A 23,339-nucleotide genomic window follows, 5' to 3' on the forward strand; every position below is an offset into this window, starting at 1 on the left:
CGGACTCCATTTTGAGTCAGACTGGCCCACGTAGTTTGGACAGACAGAAACTCATCACACCGAAACTATTCCGGGCGTGTTTCCGTTTGGGAACCTTCAGGAGGGAGCCCTTGGTCACAAGGGTGCAATACACACCTGTGTCCTCCGGAGTGCGCTGTTCTGCGCCCAGCGCAGCCCCAGAGCTTTCTCAAACCTGAAGTGTCTGCAACACTTGCAAGGACACAGTGGAGGGGGCACGTCAGCGCTCCGACTTCCTCCCGACGCCGCCTCTGATTGGCTCCTGGACATGTAAGAAACCGGTGAATGAGCGCCTGGCCCTTGCAGAAACTTGCTTGAGGTCTTTGGTGGCATTGCCCTTTCCTCCTCGTCAACCCGGCAGGCCAGCCGATCCGGGGGAGGATGAGGTCGTCGTGTGTCCTGCTTACCGCCCTGGTGGCGCTGGCCGCTTATTACATCTACATCCCCCTTCCAAGCTCCGTGTCCGACCCCTGGAAGCTGATGCTGCTGGACGCCACTTTCCGGAGCGCACAGCAAGTGGTGAGACGTAGCCCAGTGATGATTCTCTCTCCCTTCTCTTAAGCAATGTTTAAAGAGGGAAACAGAATTTCCGGACCTTGTCCCACGAGAATACAAATTTTTCTAACGCAATGAGGCGATCGCTTTTTAAGGTGGTTCAGGCTGACGTTTTCAGGGTGTCGCATTCGCCTCTTTGCTAGCAGAGGGTTAGGTCTATGTGTGTCTCTTAGTCTGTGTTGGTAATGGAGAAGGTGAAGTTCTTGAATAGAATTTGACGACTGTTTAATCCTTCGTCTTTCCTAAATGTCCCCCTCTTTCTTGGTTTGCAGCGCCAGAAACGGATCTTCCAGCCTTTTATAAACCACCCCTCCTCCATTTTTGTTCTCCTATAGAGGGCGGCAGAGAGTGAGTTAAATGTTTTAGGAAGGCTCTGGGAAAAACGGGTTCTGGTTCCTGGGAGTGCAGCCACCTTAAAAGCAGACTGGGGCGCGGGTGACCTCCCAATGTCCCCGACAGTGGAGCCCCCCATTCCCGGGGGCAGCAGGCTGGGCTCCTCCAAGTACTTGGGGAACAGCACAGATCTCGCATTTCATGCGTGGCACTCATCAGCTCAGCCCAAGAAGAGAGTCCAGGAGACCTGGCTGGCTGGAGAGGCAGTGGCAGCCGGTGTTTGCATGATCCATTTCTTTCCTGCCTGCCCTGCAGAATTTAGTTTGTCTTTAACTGCCGCGGAGATAACCTTTGCCTGAGCCAGGATACCCTGGCTTACCCTGGCAGGGTGACAGTTCTCTCTACTGTGTCACGGGTGTGTATTTCTTTAACACCGTAGACAGGAAAATGTAACTTTCTGGTTTATTCTATGTAAGAGGCGTTATTTTCAGTGCCAGACAATCTAATATCTAAACTACAATCTGTAGTCAAGGCTGAGCCCTATGACTGAACAGTATTTCTAAGCATCCTGCTCTATCTAAAATCCTAACCCTCCTCCAAAACCGAGTCTCCTTCCTTCCCCCAATCTTGAGCTTTAATCTCGGATTATTTTGGTAAACTCCTTTCAAGAATGACAACGAGGGAGAAAAAAAAAACCCATGATTTTCCTAGAGGGTCGATGTTCCTTTTCTATGTCCGTTCTAATTGTGTGTAGGATTACACAGTCTCTGAAGCTTTGTCCTATCAAAAAGTCCCTTGGGCTTCCCTGGTGGCGCAGTGGTTGAGAGTCCGCCTGCCCATGCAGGGAACACGGGTTCGTGCCCCGGTCCGCGAAGATCCCACATGCCGTGGAGCGGCTGGGCCCGTGAGCCATGGCCGCTGAGCCTGCGCGTCCGGAGCCTGTGCTCTGCAACGGGAGAGGCCACAACAGTGAGAGGCCCGCGTACCGAAAAAAAAAAAAAAAAAAAATGTCCCTTAACTAGGGTATTGTAGCACATTCCTAGGACTTTGCTTTTCTTGAATCCAGCATCGTTCTCCACCCCTAAGTCCCCTATTGTCTCTTAGGTAGGGTCCATTGAGGCTATAGAGCCTCTTCCTTCCCTCCTGCTTACTTACTACAGTGTTGACGTGGTGAAAGAATTACCATTCCCTTCTCTAGCATTGGCTCCAAGAAAGGCACTTTTTGTACAGGAAGCCCTACAATCACTCTCTTCCTCCAGAAGTTATGTAGCTGAGGAGTAAAACCCTTTAAAGATTCTCGGGTACAATGTATTTACCTGGGTGGCTTAAATGACCCTCTACAATAAAAAGAATAATGACTAATAATAAGAAGAAAAACAGAAAAAAAAAAAGAGTCAAACTACTATGGTGGCCACAGAAATTATTCTTCCTTTTCTGGTCACCAAGGAAATCTTCCCTATCATAAGTAATTTGGGAAAAGCCAGGTTTGGAAAAAAGCTTTTCTTCCCCAACGAAGCAGCCAACCCATTAACGACTTTGGATCTTAGAGTCCTCTGCAGAGTATGCTCTCAGCTGGTGTTTGGGAATGATAATGTTTGTAATGCCAGGTCACAGAGATAGATAAGGTAACAGAGTGTCCTTACTTGACACTGTGGCCGGAGGTGGGTTAGCACAGAAGTGGCTCTCATCACTTGTCCTCTGAATTGTAAAATATCAGAAAGATCATTCAAACCGCAAGGAAGCATATTCTACCCAGGAAAGCAATTTACCAATGTCACTTCAAATTGTCCTGGGGAAAAGGAAACATGGCTTGACGCTTGGTAGTAAATAGAATATCACTGTTAAAGTTAAGAGTCCTGCTTTCCTGAATCCCACCTCAGCCAGGCCACTTGCTGGCTCTGAGGCTAGCCCATTTACTAACCTTCTCTGATCCTCAGCTTTGCTTGTAAAATAGGGCTAATAGCTACTTTGTAAGAGTGCTATAATGTATTTAAATGGCTAGAACTGGTTGTAGTTATTCTTCTAAGAGTTGTCCCAAAGGGCCACTATGGGTTGTGGGGAAAATCTGTGGTACTGCCCAACTTTGTTGAAACAATAAAGCAAATGCAAACTGGAAGTAGTTTACCTCCTGGAATGAAACCTGGAATGCTGTCACTAAATTGCATGGCATAACATTTGTTACCCAAATCATTTTAGTTTGAGTTGATTAGCTTAACTACAAAGGCTATCAATACTTCAAACACAAGGCTTGGCCTACTTCCTAACACAGCAGGCACCTGCCTAGCATCAAGAAATGTGACTGTTTAGGACTTCCCTGGTGGTCCAGTGGTTAAGACTCTGCCCTTCCACTGCAGGGGGTGCGGGTTTGGTCCCTGGTCTGGGAACTAAGATGCCACGCGGCCAAGAAAGTGAATGCTACTCTTATCCTGTTGTCATTGGCAAATGATTCACCCCTAGCTGCCCCTTCTAATCTCCTTTATCTTCTGCAGATGAGTCAGATTATTGAGATTATGTTCCTTGTACTTTTTCTTCCTTGGCATCCTCCAGTATTACATAAGAAGAAACTACTTAGGATCTTTCTTAAGCCATCTCAAACACAGATGCTACATTAGAGTCACCTAGGGAGGCTTCAAAAATCCTAAAGCCTAAGTCACACAATATACCAAATTTATTCAGAATCTTTGGGAGATGAGTCCCAGGCAGCAGTATTTTTAACAGTTCCCAAGGTGATTTCAATGTGCAGCAAAATTGAGAACCACTGCCCTGTAAGTTAAATAAAATGCACTGCTGATGTAGATAATATATTTTTGTTAAACTGCTCGAGTTACATTTCACACATGTGGCTGGAAACAAACCCCTTAACATTAGCATGGATTAGTTTGTCAGATTTGTTGGTTGATACTTTGGCTGTAAGAGTCTAAGGGGATAAAATACTAGCTAGGCAACTTTCAGTGTTATAGCAAAGCCATTGTAAGACTTGAGCAGTGGAAAAGCACAAACAAAAATAGATCTGGGAAGGACAGTGGAGAGAGGTTTAGATGAAGATTGGGCAGCAGGAGACTAGAAGAACAAAAGGAGGGAGTTTGAGGGAGGTTCTGAAGACATTTCAAAATGCTGTGCAAGCAAAGATTTTTTAAAAGTGGTAATCCCAGTACAGGGAGAGATATTGAGAAGTATACACTGCTGGAGAAAATGTAAATTTTAACAACTTTTTTGAGGGCAGTTTGGCAATATCCATCAGAAGCTGTAGAAGCATTTATTCTTTGACCCAGAAATCCTTCTGGATGAATTTATTTTAAATAATTGTACATATAGTCAAAGCTGTAGCTATAAAGATAGAAACATTTCACAGGTACAGAAATCTTTTTAAACTAGTCCAAAAGCACTGCCATTTATGAGAAATATGAGGGAACATTCAGCAACCTTTCTCTTCTTTTTTTTGCAGTTATTTAAAAGAATTTAAGAACAATAAGAGTTTAAGTAAATATGGTAAACCCATATTTTGGAAACTATGCAGTAAAAAAATTTAAGTTGTAAAAATAAAGTTTAATGGTCTACAAATGATTTGTACTGTGTGTTAAGTGGGAAAATGCTACAAAACAGCATATATGCTGTTATCCCATTTAAAATATCTATTTATCAAAACATACAGTTTTATATATCTATATATAGATGTATAGAAAGAGCTAAAGGATATAATTTAAAGTATAGTGTTTTTTTTCTGGGCCATAAGATTATATCTTCAGTTTTCCTATCTGTATAGTCTAGTTTTTCTACAATGAAATGGAATAAGAAATTAATTTAAAACTTTTTTGTAGTAAGTTTTCTACTTCTAAAGCAAAATTAATGTGCAATGCATATCAATGTGATTAATATTTTAGTAATTGTTCTATGAAGAAAATAGATTTCTTTCTTTGTTTTTTTTTTTTTTTTTTTGTGCTGCATGGCTTGTGGGATCTTAGTTCCCTGACCAGGAACTGAACCCCGGCCAAGGCAGTGAAAGCACCGAGTCCTAACCACTGGACTGCCAGGGAATTCCCAAAAATATTGGGGAAAAGTTCCTTAGGTTTTTAAGTAAAACTAAAAGACACATTTTTCATTTTCACCAAGAACTTTATTGAACAATGTATTCACTGTTTTGTTCCACTACCTTCTGTCATTTTTCAGGCAACTTCATAATTCCATCTTCCCAAAACTTTTAATCTTTATTGAGCAAAGAACTGTTCCAGGTGCCTTTTACAGTCTTCCAGGGAATTTTCCATTAAGAGAATTTTGGGGCTTCCCTGGTGGGGCAGTGGTTAAGAATCCGCCTGCCAATGCAGGGGACATGGGTTCGAGCCCTGGTCCGGGAAGATCCCACATGCTGCAGAGCAACTTAGCCCGTGAGCCACAGCTACTGAGCCTGCGTGCCACAACTACTGAAGCCCAAGCACCTAGAGCCTGTGCTCCACAACAAGAGAAGCCACCGCGATGAGAAGCCCACACACCACAATGAAGAATAGCCCCTGCTCGACGCAACTAGAGAAAGCCTGCACGCAGCAACAAAGACCCAATGCAGCCAAAAATAAATAAATAAAAAATAAATTTATTAGAAAAAAGAATTGTGTAAAGACCAAAATAAATGGAAATCCGAAGGTATAATGTCTGGTGAATATGGGGGATGAATCTGAACTTCCCAGCCAAGCTGTAACAGTTTTTGCCTGGTCATAAAAGAAACATACAGTCTTGCTTTATCCTGATGGAAGATTATGTGTTTTCTGTTGACTAATTCTGGATGCTTTTCGTCCAGTGCTGCTTTCAGTTGGTCTAATTGGGAGCAGTACTTGTTGGAATTAATTGTTTGGTTTTCCGTAAGGAGCTCATAATAGAGGACTCCTTTCCAATCCCACCATATACACAACATCACCTTCTTTGGATGAAGACCAGCCTTTGATGTGCTTGGTAGTGGTTCATTTCGCTTGCCCCACGATCTCTTCCATCCCACATTATTGTACAGTATCCACTTTTCATCGCCCATCACAATTTGTTTTAAAAATGGAACGTTTTCATTAGGTTTAAGTAGAGAATTGCACGCAGAAGTATGGTCAAGAAGGTTCTTTTTCACTTAACTTATGTGGAACCCAAACATCAAAGCAATTAAAGCCAAGCTGGTGCAAATGATTTTCAGTGCTTGATTTGGATATTTTGAGTATGTCAGCTGTCTCCCATGTGGTATAACATTGATTGTTTTCAATTAATGTCTCGACTTGATTGTTATCAACTTCAACTGGTCTACCTAACCGTGGAGCATCATCCAGTGAGAAATCTCCACCACGAAACTTTGAAAACCACTTTTGACGTGTTTGATCAGTCACAGCACCTTCTCCATACACTGCACAGATCTTTTTTTGTGTTTCAGTTGCATATTTACCTTTCTTGAAATAATAAAGCATAATATGCTGAAAGTGTTGCTTTTCTTCTTCCATCTTCAATATTAAAATGAAAATTCACCAATCTTGATAAGTTTTTTCAAAATTCACGCTGATATGACAGCTGTCACAATACAGTCTAACAAAATTGTTTCGAGTGAAGTTAAAGACAACTTAGCGCTACTAGAGCCATCTTATGGAAAAGCTGAACAAAAGAACCTTTTGGCCAACCCTATATATACATTTCTTTTAAAAACACATCCTGGATCCTTTGACAGCTATCACGATAGCAGGCTTCACGCTCAGTCACTTAGATGTAACACAGATTGAAAGCTTACTGTTTGAGTCTGACCTACAAGAAATTGCAGCCTAGTACGATGAGAAGCCATGTTAATATACAGCTATTAAAAAGGCAAGGGACTTCCCTGGTAGTCCAGTGGTTAAGAGCCCACCTTCCAATGCAGGGGACTCGGGTTCGATCCCTGGTTGGGGATCTAAGATCCCACATGCTGCGGGGCAACTAAGCTCGTGCGCTGCAACTACTGAGCCCATCCCTCAACTAGAGAGCCTGTGTGCCACAAACTACAGAGCCCATGCGCTCTGGAGCCCTTGCACCACAACTGGAGAGAAGTCCGCGTGCTGCAATGAAAGATCCTGCGTGTTGCATTGAAGATCCCATGTACCACAACTAAGACTCAACACAACCAAAATAAATAAATAAATAAATAAAATGTAAAAAAAAGCAAGAGCTGACAAGTTTTTCAGAAGCTCATAGGAGGGAGTGGTTATGTACAGTTCAGAGGGGTGATAAACATGGTGACTAAATGTAATAATGGTATCTCAAAAGAATTCAGAGCCAGAGTGTGGCTTGTCTTACCTCGATCATTTCCTAGCTTTCTAGTTCTTACCCTACGTATCTTTTTGATGACATAATATAAAAGAGAGATTATTGAACCTAGCATTTCTGCTGACTTTATTTATTTCTTATAAATGGCAGTGCTTTTGGACTAGTTGAGCAAGGTTTTTCATCCTGTAAAATATCTCCAAACTTGTTGAAATCTAATGTGACCTCACCTGAATTCTCTGTGCATGGGCCTTTGGACTGTGTGGGTATGGTTTAAATGACAGCTCAGCTGGATGCCATGCAGAATTCCAACTTGGTAACCTTTTTTATAACCATTCATGAATTGGAATGTTTACTATTGTCACGTAAATTTAACTTTAAAACATTAGTAAATAATAACTTTTGCCTACTGCCTTCTATATTTGCCTTGATACATATTTCTTCATGTAAATTAGAGGTTTCACTAAGCACAATTTTTAGCTGATTTAATGGGATTTTCTTTAAACACCTGGCAGCAGAATGGCTTTAAGAATAGCTTGAGGGCACAGTATTTAATCAGCATTAGTTCTGACAGGTGCTCAGTATGAGTTGGTCTCGGTAGACAGTGCCTGCTGGTGAATCCAATCAAATATCAAGGTCAGATTGAATCAGCTACAAGTGTGTAAGACAATACCTAATTTATAATTCTCCTTTTTATTTTTCCCAGAACTCTACAAATATGGCCCTGAGCACAGAAATGCCATCATTATTACTTTATTTTAATGGGACATCCTATTTGTAACATGTGGCTTGAGCTTGATATGAAAACATTTCTGTGAGGTGTGAAAGTGTAATAATTGTTCTTAAACATTCTATTAATGCACAATTACTTCTTTTAAATTAGTGAGCATATTTTTACTTTTACTGCCAAGTGAAACTATATGGGAACTATCACTTATTTTCTTCTTCATTTATATTTATAAAGAATTAAGACATATAATTAAATTTCCAAGTGGCAAACCTAGCTATATTCCCTACCTAATCTGTCTTATTATGAAATTTTAACAATCTATCTTTCAGTGTTTCCAAAATGAAATTAAAATCCTACTTTAATATCCTATCCTTAACAAAATTAAAATTCAGAAGTCATCATTAATTCAATGAATATTAACTGAACCCTAATGCTAGGAGTTGGTGAAACAGAGTAAGACACACACCTAATCTGGAGAAGTTTATAGTCCAATGAAGGGAGATAAACCTACTGACAGTTACAGATTGTGCACTGGACTGACAGAGGAAGAGTTATGATGGAGGCATTTGGGGGTTGCTATAGGAGCTTTAAAAAGGACATCTAATGTTGACCTGGGCATTAGGAACAGATGTCTCCCTTTCACATTGATATCTACTGTGAATTATCAAGGTTGAGCATTTATGGTAAAAATAACATCTATTAAGGATATAACTCAGCATTTACTCTGTGCCAGATACTGTGCTATGTGCTTTACATGCAATTCATTTAATCTATGCTATAATTCTATGAGATGGACGTTCTTATTTTCCTTATCTTACAAGGGAGGGAACTGAACTGTAAAGAAAAGTAACTTGCTCATGATAACAAAGCTTATAAGAGGTGGAGTCACAATACAACTCGAGCCTGTCATACTGTGAGTTCAAGAGTTCAACCATTGTGCTAGGTTGACTTTCCGTAAGAGCTAGCTGAGTGGAAGAGGTGGGGAAGAGAAGAGGGAGAGAAAGGAGGGTGAAAAAGGCAGTCCAACCAAAGGGATTGTTCCAATGGGAGAGGATGGTACAAGCTAAGTCTCTAAAAGTGGTTCAGAGTTGCTGGAGCATAAAACTCAGAAGTCAGAGAGATAAGGTAGGAAGGAAGCACCAGCCAGGTAATGAAGGGCTTTGTGGGCCAAGAAAGGAGCCACTGAAAAAGATTTTTAGCAGGGAAATCACATGCTCAGATCTGTGTTTGAGAACAGTCTTTCTCAGTGGCAGTATAGAGACTAGAGTTTAAGAAACCAAATGAGGGCAAAAGACCACTTGGAAGCAATTATCCAGGTAAGAGGGGAGGGCATGAACTAATAAAATGGGACTGGTTTGGAGTGAGGCTGACCAGAGTTGCTGATGGAGGGAGTGTGGGAGGCTAATATGGAGTGAAGGAGAGAAAGGAGTCAAAGATGACTCTTGGGACAGACTCTGGAGTAACTGGGTGAATGGTGATGATGACCCTGATTAGGAAAAGGAGCATATCTGAGGGTGAAGGTAATAGAGTTTGGCACCTTGCTTTGAAGTGTCCATGGGACTGGTTTAAGGATAGCTGTTCATAAATAGTTTGCATATACAAGACCAGAGCTTGGGAGTGAGAGAGAGAGAGACAGCTGGGCTCGAAACATGGATTTGGCAGAGGTCAGTGAACGGGTGGTGGTGGGACTGGTGGGAATGAATGTGTGTGGGGTGAGAGGAGGATTGGTGATCCTACCAAGGAAACCCCACAGGCTCACCGGTAAGAGGAGGAGGAGGCTAACCCTAATAGAAATGAGACCCTAAAGAACATAATTTTTTGTTATACCTTATATGTATATAGCACTCCAGGTTTTACAAAGGGTTTCCCTTACATAATCTCATTTTATTTTTACAATGAATAACTGGCTGGCATTCGTTATTTCCATTTGTCAAGTGAGGAAACAGGTTCAGGAAGGGTCGATGATATCCCCAAGGTCAAATGATTAGTTATAGTGGCAAAACAGAACTAGAATAAAAATTCTTGGACTCTTTTTTTCTTTTTGCGGTACGCGGGCCTCTCACTGTTGTGGCCTCTCCCGTTGCGGAGCACAGGCTCCGGACGCACAGGCTCAGTGGCCATGGCTCACGGGCCCAGCCGCTCCGCGGCATGTGGGATCCTCCTGGGCCGGGGCACGAACCCGTGTCCCTGGCATCGGCAGGCGAACTCTCAACCACTACACCACCAGGGAAGCCCAAAAATTCCTAGACTCTTAATTTCATGTTCTCACTGCTGGACCAGGGTGACCTGAAAACAAAGTCCTCCATGATGGATTTGCCCATTTTTGTCCCTGGTGCTTGTTCTCTGACAGGCCCCTCATAGCTGTGGCCATGCACTTGGGAATGCTCATGATAACTTTACCACAACTACACTGTATCTTGACTTTTTTTTGAGCTCCTACCATTAACTTAATCTACACTGGTGTTTCCCAATCTTTTTTCCTGTCAGAGACTTGATGACTTTTGTATGCCAGGAAAAAGTGGAGGAAATACCAGGGGAATCTATAAGGGCTTGAATGACAGAATTCACAAGATTCAGAAAGAAAATTATACAAATGGCTCTCAAAGAGAATGCCAACTCTGATAAATTTTGAATAGTTATAAAAAATGGCTTTAAGTTTTTACCTTTGTGAAACACCTAACCATCAATATCTTATAGCCCACCTGTAACCCATTAGCAGCCTACCTGTTAGGAAGTTCTCTTCCTTAGTTTGTAACTATTTAAATACACGTTTATTATTACTGCTATTAAACACAAAGATATAGTCCCCGAGTTGCATATACCTAGGTAGCCACATAATTTATTGTCCAAACCATGACATTTTTGAGAGTGATAGGGGCTGCTGTTAGTAATCATGCCAGGACAACCGTTTTAAACCAGAACTATTCCCAGACAAATCTGGACATATGCTCAGCCTGCATTTATGTGACTTGCATTGATCAGCATAATCAGCACAAAGTTATGGAGTGATTCCTGTGCTCCCTGTTCTGCCCAGATTCGACTGTTAACCCTCCAGGGAACCAGCTCCCATCCATCACCCCCAGGCGGAATTCCTGTTCCCTAGGATAGTGGCCGAATAAAAGTGCTAAGTTCCTTAGCTGGCACTTAGGGTCTGCTCCAACCTGGTACCACGCTGCTGAATCTAGCCTCACAGTGTTCCCATGATAATCCTGACAGTTTTCCTCCTGTTGTCACCTCTGCCTCACATGCCCTCCCACCCTCTTACTTTAGCCAACATCCCACATGTCCTTCAACACCTACTCAAAAATCATTTCTTTTGGAAACTTCCTCTTTTTCCCCAGTCAACCCTAATTTCTCTCTCCGTTATACTCTGCTAGCGTTTCGTTTTTCTTTTATGGCCCTTGTATGTTTCTTTCCTAATGTTGATATTTCTTTACGTACAAGCTCCCCACCAAATCATAAGCTTTCTCACCTATGATAGACATAATTTTTCTCTTACTATTTTAGGGCTTTTGTTTTTTGGGTTTTTGAGAGGGGAGGCTTGAAGATCATTCATGATAGAGGAAATAGGAATTCATAGTTCTGCTTTCTTTCAATCCTCTGTGTTACTCCATTTGTGCCAAAGGGCAGACCTGGTGCTTTCTTGTGCTTCTGACTCTGAATTTATCCCCAAATGGCTTTTTGTTGTCCTTTGCAACTTTTTTTTTTGCAAGCCTTGCTGTTTTCTGGGTTTCTAACTTCCTCATAATATTTTTGTAGATTTATGGTTGTTTTTGAATTTGTAATGAATCAAGTGTTTCTAGCTAAACATTAGTTATCATTACAGGCCATCTCCTTAAAGATCACTAGCCAATTCCCACATTCATTTGGTATCATTCTACTTTTCTCTTTTCCTCCAGAATGGATAATTGATGATTGCCCCCTGAGAAATTAATTTGACCAACACTCTTCTGTGCTTCCTGTCCCATAATATTTTCTCTGCCCTAGGACACAAATTACCTTTTCCTTGACCATTCTAAAGTCTACTTTTCTAAAATGCAAGATGTTTATTTCACTATTCCTACTTTATGCCATTTCATGGCATAGTTCTTCCCTGTTAGAAGCAAGTCCAGAGCAGCAATAATCCCTGCTTCCTTGACTTTCTTAGCAAGACAAATCAATTTTGCTTTTAAAAGATGATCTGCTTTTAATAGAATAAGATTACTGGCAGATATCTGCATAATAATGGATCCATTTATTGAATAATAAACACAACCATCTTGTGAAATAGCAGTTAATGTCCTCACTTAACGAGAAGGGAAACAAGCTCAGCAAGGTTGGGTGACTGGTTCACAAACACATGACTGACTGCCTGGGAGGCTGGCCGTGAACCAGGTCTGCTGGACTCCACAGCCCTTTCAACTGTATTCCACAGCTTCCTGTTATGACTGTTCAGTCTCCCTTCCTCTCCTTGTCACTTGCCCACTCCATTCTAAAATCTTTTGTGTAATCCACATTGAACAAGCATCACGAAGGCAAAGAGTGTGTTATGTACTACTTACAAATTTTAGTCCTGGAGGGTTTTAGTATATGTTACACATTGAAAAGTGTTCCATGATTAAATAAGACTAGGAAATGCTGAGTTAAAGAAATCAGGATTTCTTTTTTAACTGTGAAACATTTCAGAATTCCTACCATACTAACATGTATTTTGAATTTTAAAGAGAGAATATTTAGTGAGTCCCATATTTAATTGACTATAGATCCTTATTTGAACCTCATGATACTGATGGTATATTTGCTAAATTTGGGGGTCCAGTTTCATAGTGTTTAAGAGCATGGATTTTGGGGTTAAGAAGACCTGTGCTCAAATCCAGGCTTGAGCTATACTAGCTGTGTGCCCTTGAAGAGTATATTTAACCTATGCGTGTTTCCTGATTTAGTAAGTGGTCACGATACTTAGCCCATAAAGTTATGATGAAGATTGCATGTGATAATGTGTACAGAGCTTTATCGTTTGTCATCATCATCACACAGTAGTTAATACGTAAAACACTTGGAACAGTACCTGTCACATAAGAAATATATTTGGTCCAAGTCTGATTTTTGGCAATTGTCTACAGTATACTCCAATAGTAATATGCAGTTTTTTTATTTTTAATTTTCACCATCATTCTTGTCAATCAGCTACTGCTCTCAGGTTCGTGGATTTCTATACAGCTGTAGATCTTTTTCACCTGGACTGCTGTTGGCTATGGCTACTGGGCTTAAATCGTGACTTTAGCACTTCCTAGTCGTGAGACTAATTGGGCAAGTTATTTAAACTCTCTAAGCTTTAGTTTCCTTATCTATAAAAGTGGGATAATGACAGTGCCTCCCTCAACGCTTGCTATATGGATTAAATGTAATTGTGTATATAAAATTCTTAGCACAGTGACTGGTATACAGCAAGAACTAAAAACCTCTTCCTGCAGTTAAAAGTTTGGAGTCCATGGGCTTAGTTTGCTGATGTTCTAACTGGATAGATGAGTCATCGTCATCATAGCTAACTCATACAGTCTAACCATTTCACATATATATTAATTCAATCTTTATAACAACCCTGTGAGGTAAGTACTATTATTCCTATATTAGGAATGAAGAAACTGAGGCACAGAGGGGTTAAGTAACTTGCCCAGATCATACTCCCAGAGCTAGAACGCTAATTCAAGCAGTCTGGCTTTGAAGTTAGTGCTCTAAAAGCTGAAGAAATTGAATGTCTTTTAGACTATCATTGTCTTATGTCAAAGATCTTCATCAGACTCTGCCAAGGTATCAATTCATTTTAGAATAATATGTGTCACCTGAAAAGGGTTCTTTAGACTTTAGGTACCTAAGGTACAGTTGGTGACATGACATTTTGTTATATAAATTAAAGTGCTTTACTTGAATTCTGCCCTGATGGTGAGCTGTATGCCACAATGTGAAGGTAGTAAAGAAGCACTTTACTTAAGGGTTAATACTTTCCTAAACAAAGGGCTTTGGATTTGCTCAAATGATTGCCATCTGTTGGGCCCAGAGATCTGGCCTATAACCTTAGAAAATATGACATTGACCTCTAAGGATACTAAAGGCAGGTGTCTTCAGCTGACCACCATAATAGAAAAAATTCACCATGGCCTCTATCACCTGTTTAATTGAGCAATCATTAGGTGCTGGGCACTGGGGTTATAGCAATTCACACAACAAATAGCACTTGGCCTTCCTGGAGCTACAACACTGAGCCAAAAATATGTGGCAAATAATTATATAATGGAAAGTCCAGGAAATATGGAGAAATTTGTTGGCAGGTCACTGGTAACTGAAATCCCCTAAAGACATGAAAGTCCCCTAAGGAAACAGTGTTGAATAAATTTTAGAGTTGAGGAGAAGAGGCGGAGCCAGCAGAGGAAATGGAGCAATCAGAGAACAAAGGAAAACTGGGGAAACAAGAGTGTCAAAGAAACCAAAAACCACTGAAGAGCTCCCCTAGGAGCGGGTTGTCATCTGTGTCAAATTCTCATGAGAAATGAGGAATCTGAGGATGGAATCAAGCCCATCCGCTCTGCTTCCTGACCTCTCAGTGGATCAGCCACAAAATGTGCTTCCAGGCAACAGTGGCTTTTACATTTCAGTGTCTCAACCTGTAGCCTCTTCATTGGAATGATTTCAAGGATGTCTGCCAAAACTAATGTTTGCCTTTGGCAATGTTGTTATTGAGCTATCACTTATGACAGGAGATAGCCAGAATATCCTTTATAACTTGCGATTAAAAAACCTGAGATGGAAGTTACTGATAGATATTACTGAGGTACTAAATAGGTTTATCTATAAATATATATGATAATTATAAGTATATAACTACTTAGTACATTAAAGAAGTAAATATATATTAAAAAATAAAAATGTATATTTAAAAAATAAAAAACAAGGGGAAAGAAAAAGTCAAGAAACACCCCGTCCCCAAATAACTATGTCTAAATTTGTGTTGTTGGTTCATCTATGTGGAAACATATTTTAAAATCTAGACTCTTACAGGCTAAGTAGCTTTTCCTGTCTGCTTGCCAATGAGGTTCACATCAGATGAATATTAAACTTGCTCCCTTGCAGGTTGATGCCTATTAATCCTATAGTTAGCAGTGTACCTTTTAAATGCATGTGCTATACTTTTGTCAAGGATAGTGGGCCAGTATTTTATGGGACACACGGTGTGCCAGATTCAGGGCTTACTGGCCCACTACTGACCAAAACCAATAACTTCTCAGTCTTATTGCCTCACATAGCTAATCCAAATGGCACCATCCTGCAACTTAAATGAAGATATATCTTGGATGAAACGAAGAACATTGTTATTGATGTCTACAGAAGGAACCTGTTTGGAAGTGATTTTCAGTTACTCTAAAAAGAGTAACATGATTTCCTGACTCCATAAAAGCATATTTTGGGGCAAACCATAGAATTTAAACTGCTTAAAAAGTTGGACTTTCATTTAGGTGTTGTCAGTGGTTAAATGTCTTCTGCCGTTATCTCCCCCACCCTCCTTTTTTGTTTTTGTTTTGTTTCATTTCCATTTTCAGATTTCAGAGAGTGGCAAGCAACCATGGGTAGCATTTTTTTTTTTTTTTTTTTTTTGTGTGTGTGTTACGAGGGCCTCTCACTGTTGTGGCCTCTCCCATTGTGGAGCACAGGCTCCGGACGTGCAGGCTCAGCGGCCATGGCTCACGGGCCCAGCCGCTCCGCGGCATGTGGGATCTTCCCAGACCGGGGCACGAACCCGTATCCCCTGCATCGGCAGGCGGACTCTCAACCACTGTGCCACCAGGGAAGCCCGGTAGCATTTTTTAAGTTCTATACACCTGTGATCCTTAAAGTTGCTGCACTACAGATTGATTCCTGTGTTTTTTGTGCATGTGGGAGAGCCAGGTTTCCTTAGGGTCTTTTTGTAACTATTGAAATTATGCTTAATGTATAGTGTCAGGCTGTTTCACCTCTTTCTTTTTCTGTTCATGGAGGAAAATGGTGCATTGTTCATTCTCTAAAGTGCCAATATACTTTCAGCAATTTATTGAAAGGTGTCAGACACTGCAGAGACATTGAGGTGCTCACATTCTAGTTTGGAAAAGCCAAGGAGACACATCCAACAAAACCTAGTAAGTGCTGTGGTTCATGGTACATAGTGGGTGCTGTGGGAACCCAGCAGAAGAAGCTTCTGTGTGTCTGGGGAACTCAGGTAGAGGATCCCAGAGGAAGTGCTGGCTCAGCTGAGTCTGGAAGGATGAGAAGAAACACATCACACAGGTGTAGAAGGAAGGGCATTGCAGGAAGAGAAGAACAGCAGGTGCATATCCCTGAGGTGGGACAGCATGACACATACAGGGAGTTATTTCTGTTGCATTTCTGAAAGGTATAAAATGTTTGAAGGAGATCTTTGCATAACTGGGCCATGGGTGGAACTAGTCTCAGTCTTGTGTTGTTAAGATACATTTCACTGTTTTAATTATGGTAACTTTAAGTAAGCTAATATGATTATGAAAACACACAACCAATATATGATTCTTCAAGAATAAGTACTACTTGATGAAATAAGCTTTAATCTACATATTAAAAATATTCTCTGTTATAAACCAGTAGAATAGCATTAAATTCTGGTGCCCAAATACATTTTTTTAAATTAATTTATTTTTGGCTGTGTTGGGTCTTCGTTGCTGTGCACGAGCTTTCTTTAGTTGCAGCGAGCGAGGGCTACTCTTGGTTGCGGTCCGAGGGCTTCTCATTGTGGTGGCTTCTCTTGTTGCGGAGCAAGGGCTCTAGGCGCACAGGCTTCAGTAGTTGTGGTGCGTGGGCTCAGTAGTTGTGGCACGTGGGCTCTAGAGCTCAGGCTCAGTAGTTGTGGTGCACGGGCTTAGTTGCTCTGTGGCCTGTGGGATCTTCCCAGGCCAGGGCTCGAACCCGTGTCCCTTGCATTGGCAGGCAGATTCTTAACCACTGCGCCACCAGGGAGCCCCCAAATACATAATTTGATTGGAAATAAATTATCTTTCTACTGTTGTTTGGTTTTAGTAGCTTTTTGTCTTAGACTGACTTAACAAAATTGTTTTTCTTGTGTTTCTACTGTGCTGCTTCAGAAAGTCTTTCTTTGTTTAAAGTTTGAAATAGACACTGCAGTTGTTGGCAGCTATGGTGCCTTAATTGAGACAAAAACTTCTTGCGTGTTCATCAAAGGAGTTAGGTGTCTGGTTAGAGATCTCTTGTTTTAACCACCCAGTCTAGTTTCTGTCTCACCCCTATTTTCCTCTCTCACTCTACCCTGACTTTTCCCTCCATAGACTCTTCCCTCTATTGGTGATTGTTTCTTTAATTACTCCTAAGTAATTTGTCTCTCTAAGTAATCCTGTCTCCGCTGCTAGGTTGGAAGCTCTGTGAGGGGAAGGAGCAGGTCTGTGGGCTTCGCTGCTGTGTACCCAGCTCCTAAAAGTACCTGGCAGAAAGTAAACGCTCCCATAATTGCTGAGTGAATCGATGATGAGTGATTCAAAATCCCTGGACAGCTTCCATAGTAAAGAGGGTTGGTGATAACAACCGGCCAGGAAGTTTTCCCTGTACATCCTACTTCTCAAATAAGGCATCATCATCAGTAGGGCCAAACAGCAAAATGTGTTTGCTTTTACCCTGGATTCCTGTTTCCTTTCCTTGAAGAGCCCAAGTAGGAAATGATAAGGGGTAAGCTGCCTGCTTTTTCAGAAAGCAGGAACTTAGAAGCAACAGTGAAAGAAAGCATAGTCAGCAATATAAGCCATTCATTCAGCAATTATACTGAGCACTAATTATGTACCAGGCAGTGTGATAGACCAAGGAGGACAAAAGTGAAGGAGATAGCTCTACAAATTCATAATGACAATACAGCAAGTATCAAAAAATAGAAACTTGAACCAAGTCCTAGAGAGCACTGAGGCAGGAGCAACTGTCTGAGGAGTGAGTTGGACAGGGTGTCACAGAGGAGGGTGCATTTGAGATGGACACTGAAGGAGGAACTGGAATTTGGTCAAGCGGGAGAAATTCCATTAGCAAATGGAGCCCTGCAGTTCAGCCTTCTGTTATCTTTGAGGAAAGTAAATACTTCATGGGCAAGAAGACAAGGTTTATAGGCAAAGGTGTGTACAGGGAAGTAGTGTGTAGGAATATGAGTAGGTATAGGGTGTGTTTGAGCAGTAGGTGGATGTCAGAGAGTGGAGAGTGTTCTTTAAGTTCTGTAATCTCTGGCTATCAGAGCCACTTAAAAATTTTTTCCCATAGAAGCATATTTCCTTTAGTAAATTAGAGGACTGGATTATTTTATATACTATAACAGGTACATAATTATGCTATAGAAAATTTAGAAAATAGAAAAATTCACCTACTCTAACACAGCCACCATTTGCTTTTTGTTTTATTTCCTTTCAGTCTCTCTTTTTGTGTATATGTTGTCTTTTGGTAGATGCTGTCATATTATACAACTGTATGCACAACTTAATTTACTTGTCATTATACCAGAAGGATATACCACATTATTACTGCATAGCATTCCTTTCTCTTTGTAATGGACGTATCAAACAGCAGGTGCCATTTTTAATATAACTATTTCCCTATTACCAGAAACTTAGACTGTTTAGTTTCTTGCTACTATAAGTAATGTTAGAGTGAACATATTTGTGTCTATAATCTTTTTTGCTTTTAGGATTTTTCCTCAAGAGATTCCCCCAAATTAGAACTACTAGATCAAAGAGTATAAATATTTTTGCAGGTCCTCCTTCTTATTTCCAAGTTATTTTCCTATTTATATGATTAATAGCAATGTGAGAAAATGCCAGTTGTGCTATATTCTTTCCAGCGTGAAGTGTTGTAATTGATTTTTTAAAAAACTTGTTAATTTAATAGCTTGCATGGATACCTTGTTTAATTGTAATTTCTTTGAAAACAGTTGATATTAGAATTTTTGTTCATTCCTTCAATGACTATTTATTGCATATGTATTTTGTATCAGCTCTACTCTGGGGAAAAAGTGGTAAACAAGTGTAATTCCTGCTGTCACCCTATATATTCTTACATTTAAAGAAACTTTCATTTAAAAAAAATACTTGAGAGGTAAAATAGTTTTTAAAAACTCATACAGCTGGTAAGCGACTAAGAAGGAATTTTAACCTAGTCTCTTATTTCAATTCCTTTGTCTTTCCAATCTGCTACGCTACCCTTCAAAGGGAAATATAGTGACTTGTTAGTAGAGTGCCTATTCCTCCAGGTATCTTCCTCTAAGCTTTAATTCAATGATGATGCCATCGCTAATACTCAGAACTTGTCTAAAATATATATGTTTTTAAATTTTATTTTTATTTATTTATTTTTGGCTGCGTTGGGTCTTTGTTGCTTCGTGTGGGCTTTCTCTAGTTGCAGCGAGCGGGGGCTACTCTTCGTTGCAGTGCGGGGGCTTCTCATTGCGGTGGCTTCTCTTGTGGAGCACGGGCTCTAGGCGCGTGGGCTCTAGAGTGCAGGCTCAGTAGTTGTGGCACACGGGCTTAGTTGCTCTGCGACATGTGGGATCATCCCGGACCAGGGCTCAAACCCGTGTCCCCTGCATTGGCAGGTGGATTCTCAACCACTGCACCACCAGGGAAGCCCTAAAATATTTTTAAAGAAATTTCATTCCAAGCCATTTCATGTGGTGCATGTCAACGTCATTCTCATTACTTTATAGTCTCATCTTGTTTATGAACGAAATGTGATCCTCAGCTTCATCACACACCTTGTTATCTAGAGGAACTTTGGCTTTTCCAGAAATCAAATCCAACTTCAGGGAAAGAGGGTTTGTCCCCATTAAGGGTATACAGAGGAGTGAACCAAGGTCTCTGAAAGCAGTTCTAAAAAAATACTTTAGTCAGTATTCTTAGTCAGTTGGATCACACATGTGAACTCCCTACTACTTTGCATGGGTTAACATTTACATGCTATAGAAGCTGCTTTGGTTTTTGGTTTGTGTGAGGACTGTCAGCTTCCACTCCTGCTGGAGTTACAGGGCCCTGCATGTCCAGAGCACCTGTGGGTTATCACCAAGTGTTTAACATGTCTGTCAACTTCAAGGAAAAGGGCCAGTGACTCTTAGCACAGTACTGGGCACCTATCATTGTAACACCCAGTTTTAAATAGCCCACTTCCTCGCATCCTTGGGGTGGAGGAGAGAAGAAGGAGGTAACATTTAGGCAGCTTGGACCTCCTTTCATACTCATATCATATGTCATATCATATTCTAGTCTCTTTAACATATTTTCCTTTTATCTTCTTACTCTAACCCAGCTAATTGTCTCAGAAAAATTAGCCTCTACCCCCCATTTCTTTTGTGATCTCTCAAGAATGACCATAATTACCTCTAACAAGACTATAATCAAATCAAGGAAAAGGAAATCTGTGTGGTTTTAAAGGAAAATATTTTTTTTATTAAAGTATAGTTGATTTACAACACTGTATTAGTTTCAGGTGTACAGCAAAGTGATTCAGTTATATATCTACTATATATATTTTTCAGATTATTTTCCATTATAAGTTATTACAAGAGATTGAATATAGTTCCTTGTGTTATATAGTAAATCCTTGTTGCTTATCTATTTTACATATAGTAGTTTGTATCTGTTATTCCCATATTCCTATTTTATCCTTCCCCCCGCCCTTTCCCCTTTGGTAACCATAAGTTTGTTTGCTATGTCTGTGAGTCTGTTTCTGTTTTGTATATACCTTCATTTGTGTTAGTTTTTGGATTCCATATATAAGGGATATCATATATTTGTCCAACTTACTTCACTTAGTATGATAATCTCTACGTCCCTCCATGTTGCTGCAAATGGCAATATTTCATTCTTTTTTATGGCTGAGTAATATTCCATTGTACGTATGTATTACATCTTCTTAAACCAATCATCTGTTGATGGGCACTTGGGTTGTCTCCATGTCTTGGCTATTATAAACAGTGCTGCTATGAACATTGGGGTGCATGTATCTTTTTGAATTAGAGTTTTTATCTTTTCTGGATATATGCCCAGGAGTGGGATTAGTGGGATCTCAATTCCCTGACTGGGGATTGAACCTGGGCTACGGCAGTGAAAGCCCAGAATCCTAACTGCTAGGCCACTAGGGAACTCCCTATTTTTAGTTTTTTAAGGAACCTTCATACTGTTCTCCATAGTGGCTGCACCAATTTACATTCCCACCAACAGTGTAAGAGGATTCCCTTTTCTCCACACCCTCTCCAGCATTTATTATTTGTAGACATTTTGGTGATAGCCATTCTGATTTGTGTGAGGTGATACCTCATTGTGGTTTTGATTTACATTTCTCTAATAATTAATGACATTGAGCATCTTTTCATGTGCCTGTTGGCAATTTGTATGTCTTCTCTGGAGAAATGTCTATTCAGGTCTTCTGCCTATTTTTTGATTGGGTGGTTTGTTTTTTTGATATTGAGTTGTATGAATGCTTTGTACATTTTAGATATTAACCCCTTGTTGGTTGCATCATTTGCAAATAAATTTCTCCCATTCTGTAGGTTGTCTTTTTGTTTTGTTGATTGTCTCCTCTGTTGTGCAAAAGTGTGTAAGTTTGATTAGGTCCCATTTGTTTCTTGTTTGCTTTTATTTCTTTTTCCTTGGGAGACTCATCTAAGAAAATATTGCTATGATTTATGTCTGAGAATATTTTGTCTATGTTCTCTTCTAGGAGTTTTATGGTGTCATGCCTTATATTCTTGCCTTCTTTGTCATAGATTAACTGACTGTAGGTGTGTGGGTTTATTTCTGGGCTCTCTATTCATTCCATTGATCTATATGTCTGTTTTTGTGCCAATACCATGCTGGTTTTTCTTTTTGTTTTTGTTTTGCGGTATGCGGGCCTCTCACTGATGTGGCCTCTCCTGTTGCAGAGCACAGGCTCTGGACGCACAGGCTCAGCGGCCATGGCTCACGGGCCCAGCCGCTCCATGGCATGTGGGATCTTCCTGGACCGGGGCATGAACCCGTGTCCCCTGCATCGGCAGGTGGACTCTCAACCACTGCGCCACCAGGGAAGCCCCACCATGCTGTTTTGATTACTGTAGCTTTGTAATATTGTCTGAAGTCTGGGAGGGTTGTGCCTCCAGCTTCGTTCTTTTTCCTCAGGATTGCTTTGGCAATTCTGGGTCTTTTGTCGTTCCATATAAATTTTAGGATTATTTGTTCTAGTTCTGTGAAAAATGTCATGGGTATTTTGATAAGGATCACACTTAATCTGTAGGTTGCTTTGGACAGTATGGACATTTTAACAACTTTAATTCTTCCAATGTAAGAGCATGAGATACCTTTAAGGGAAAATAATTTTTAAAAAGAAACAATGCATCAACCTGTGCAGTCCTTGGGAGGACCCATAACTCCCATTCAGAGTCTCTATAATCCCCATTGCCATCACCTTCTAATTAAACTGCTTCTGTGCATCACTGTAATTTAAAATGTAAAATGAAAACAAAAAAAGCCAAATATTTCTAATTTTTTGCCTTAGTTTTGTTATTATTGTCCAGGTTTGGGGATAGAACATTGTCAATTACACACATTATCTGTCTAAAAAAGTGATCTGACTCTCTCAAACAGCAAGCGTGAGAGCTACAGATTGACATGCAGATATTATTTTTGGTCCACAATGCTTATTAAACATTTAAAAATTCATTGCCAACATCTAAAATTCAAAATATCTCACACAATAATCTGGACTTCCTATTTTTTTAAAAATCAGATCATCTGACAGCACTGGGCCAGACTTTCCACATCACAGAATCACCTGGGGAGCCCCACAGCTTCTTCCTTATTCAAGGCATTGTTTTTCCAGTTTGCCGCAAGCCTCCCCACTCCCTGATGTTTACACCTGTTTTACTCATTTGCATGAGCTGCCCTGGCCCCTGAAGGCATGAGTTTATGACCTATGTTCTACAGTTAACACTCATTTAATGTTTCATATAATTAACAAGTATGTTTCATTTTGCACAAGTGTTCCAAAACGTTCCTATGCTTGAATGGTTCAGAATCTATTTGGGGAAACAAGACATAATTGCATAGCCAATAAAGTCATAACAAGAGCATAAACCTAGAGATGTCAGGACTCAGTAAATACATGGGTAATTTTCAAATGGGCAGTGGAGTCAACAAGGGCTGTAAGCTCCAAGAGTGACTGGAATGACCTTGGGAGTGTTAAGATCAAAACTGTACCTTAAAGAGTGGGTCAGAATAGCATTGCAGGGAGGCTAGGGGAAGGGGATGGGGGGAAGAAAAGAATAAAATATGTACAAAAGCAAGTTGGTAAGAATGAGCATTTGGGGGAACTGTAAGCAGGCCTGTGAGTTTAGTTGGATAAAGGAGCTGTTTAGCAGAGTATGGGCTGCCCCTCATCAGTGAATACTATCTGACATCCA

The 23,339-nt window shown here is 40.5% G+C and overlaps 1 protein-coding gene across 2 annotated transcripts in view; it reads left to right on the forward strand.

The window, feature by feature from the left end:
• Window positions 1–303: 303 nt before the first annotated feature.
• NCEH1 (neutral cholesterol ester hydrolase 1) overlaps window positions 304–23,339 on the forward strand; it is a gene marked incomplete at both ends in the record, with an annotated part of 63,380 nt that continues 40,344 nt past the window's right edge. The window contains one exon of one of the 2 annotated variants that reach the window (XM_079704136.1): window positions 304–537. In XM_079704136.1, coding sequence (XP_079560262.1) covers window positions 400–537 — 138 coding nt within the window. The remainder of the gene's footprint in view (window positions 538–23,339) is intronic. The other variant, XM_079704137.1, reaches the window with a different exon arrangement.

This window comes from Hyperoodon ampullatus (assembly GCF_949752795.1).
Source record: "Hyperoodon ampullatus genome assembly, chromosome: 5".
NCBI classification, from domain to species: domain Eukaryota; kingdom Metazoa; phylum Chordata; class Mammalia; order Artiodactyla; family Ziphiidae; genus Hyperoodon; species Hyperoodon ampullatus.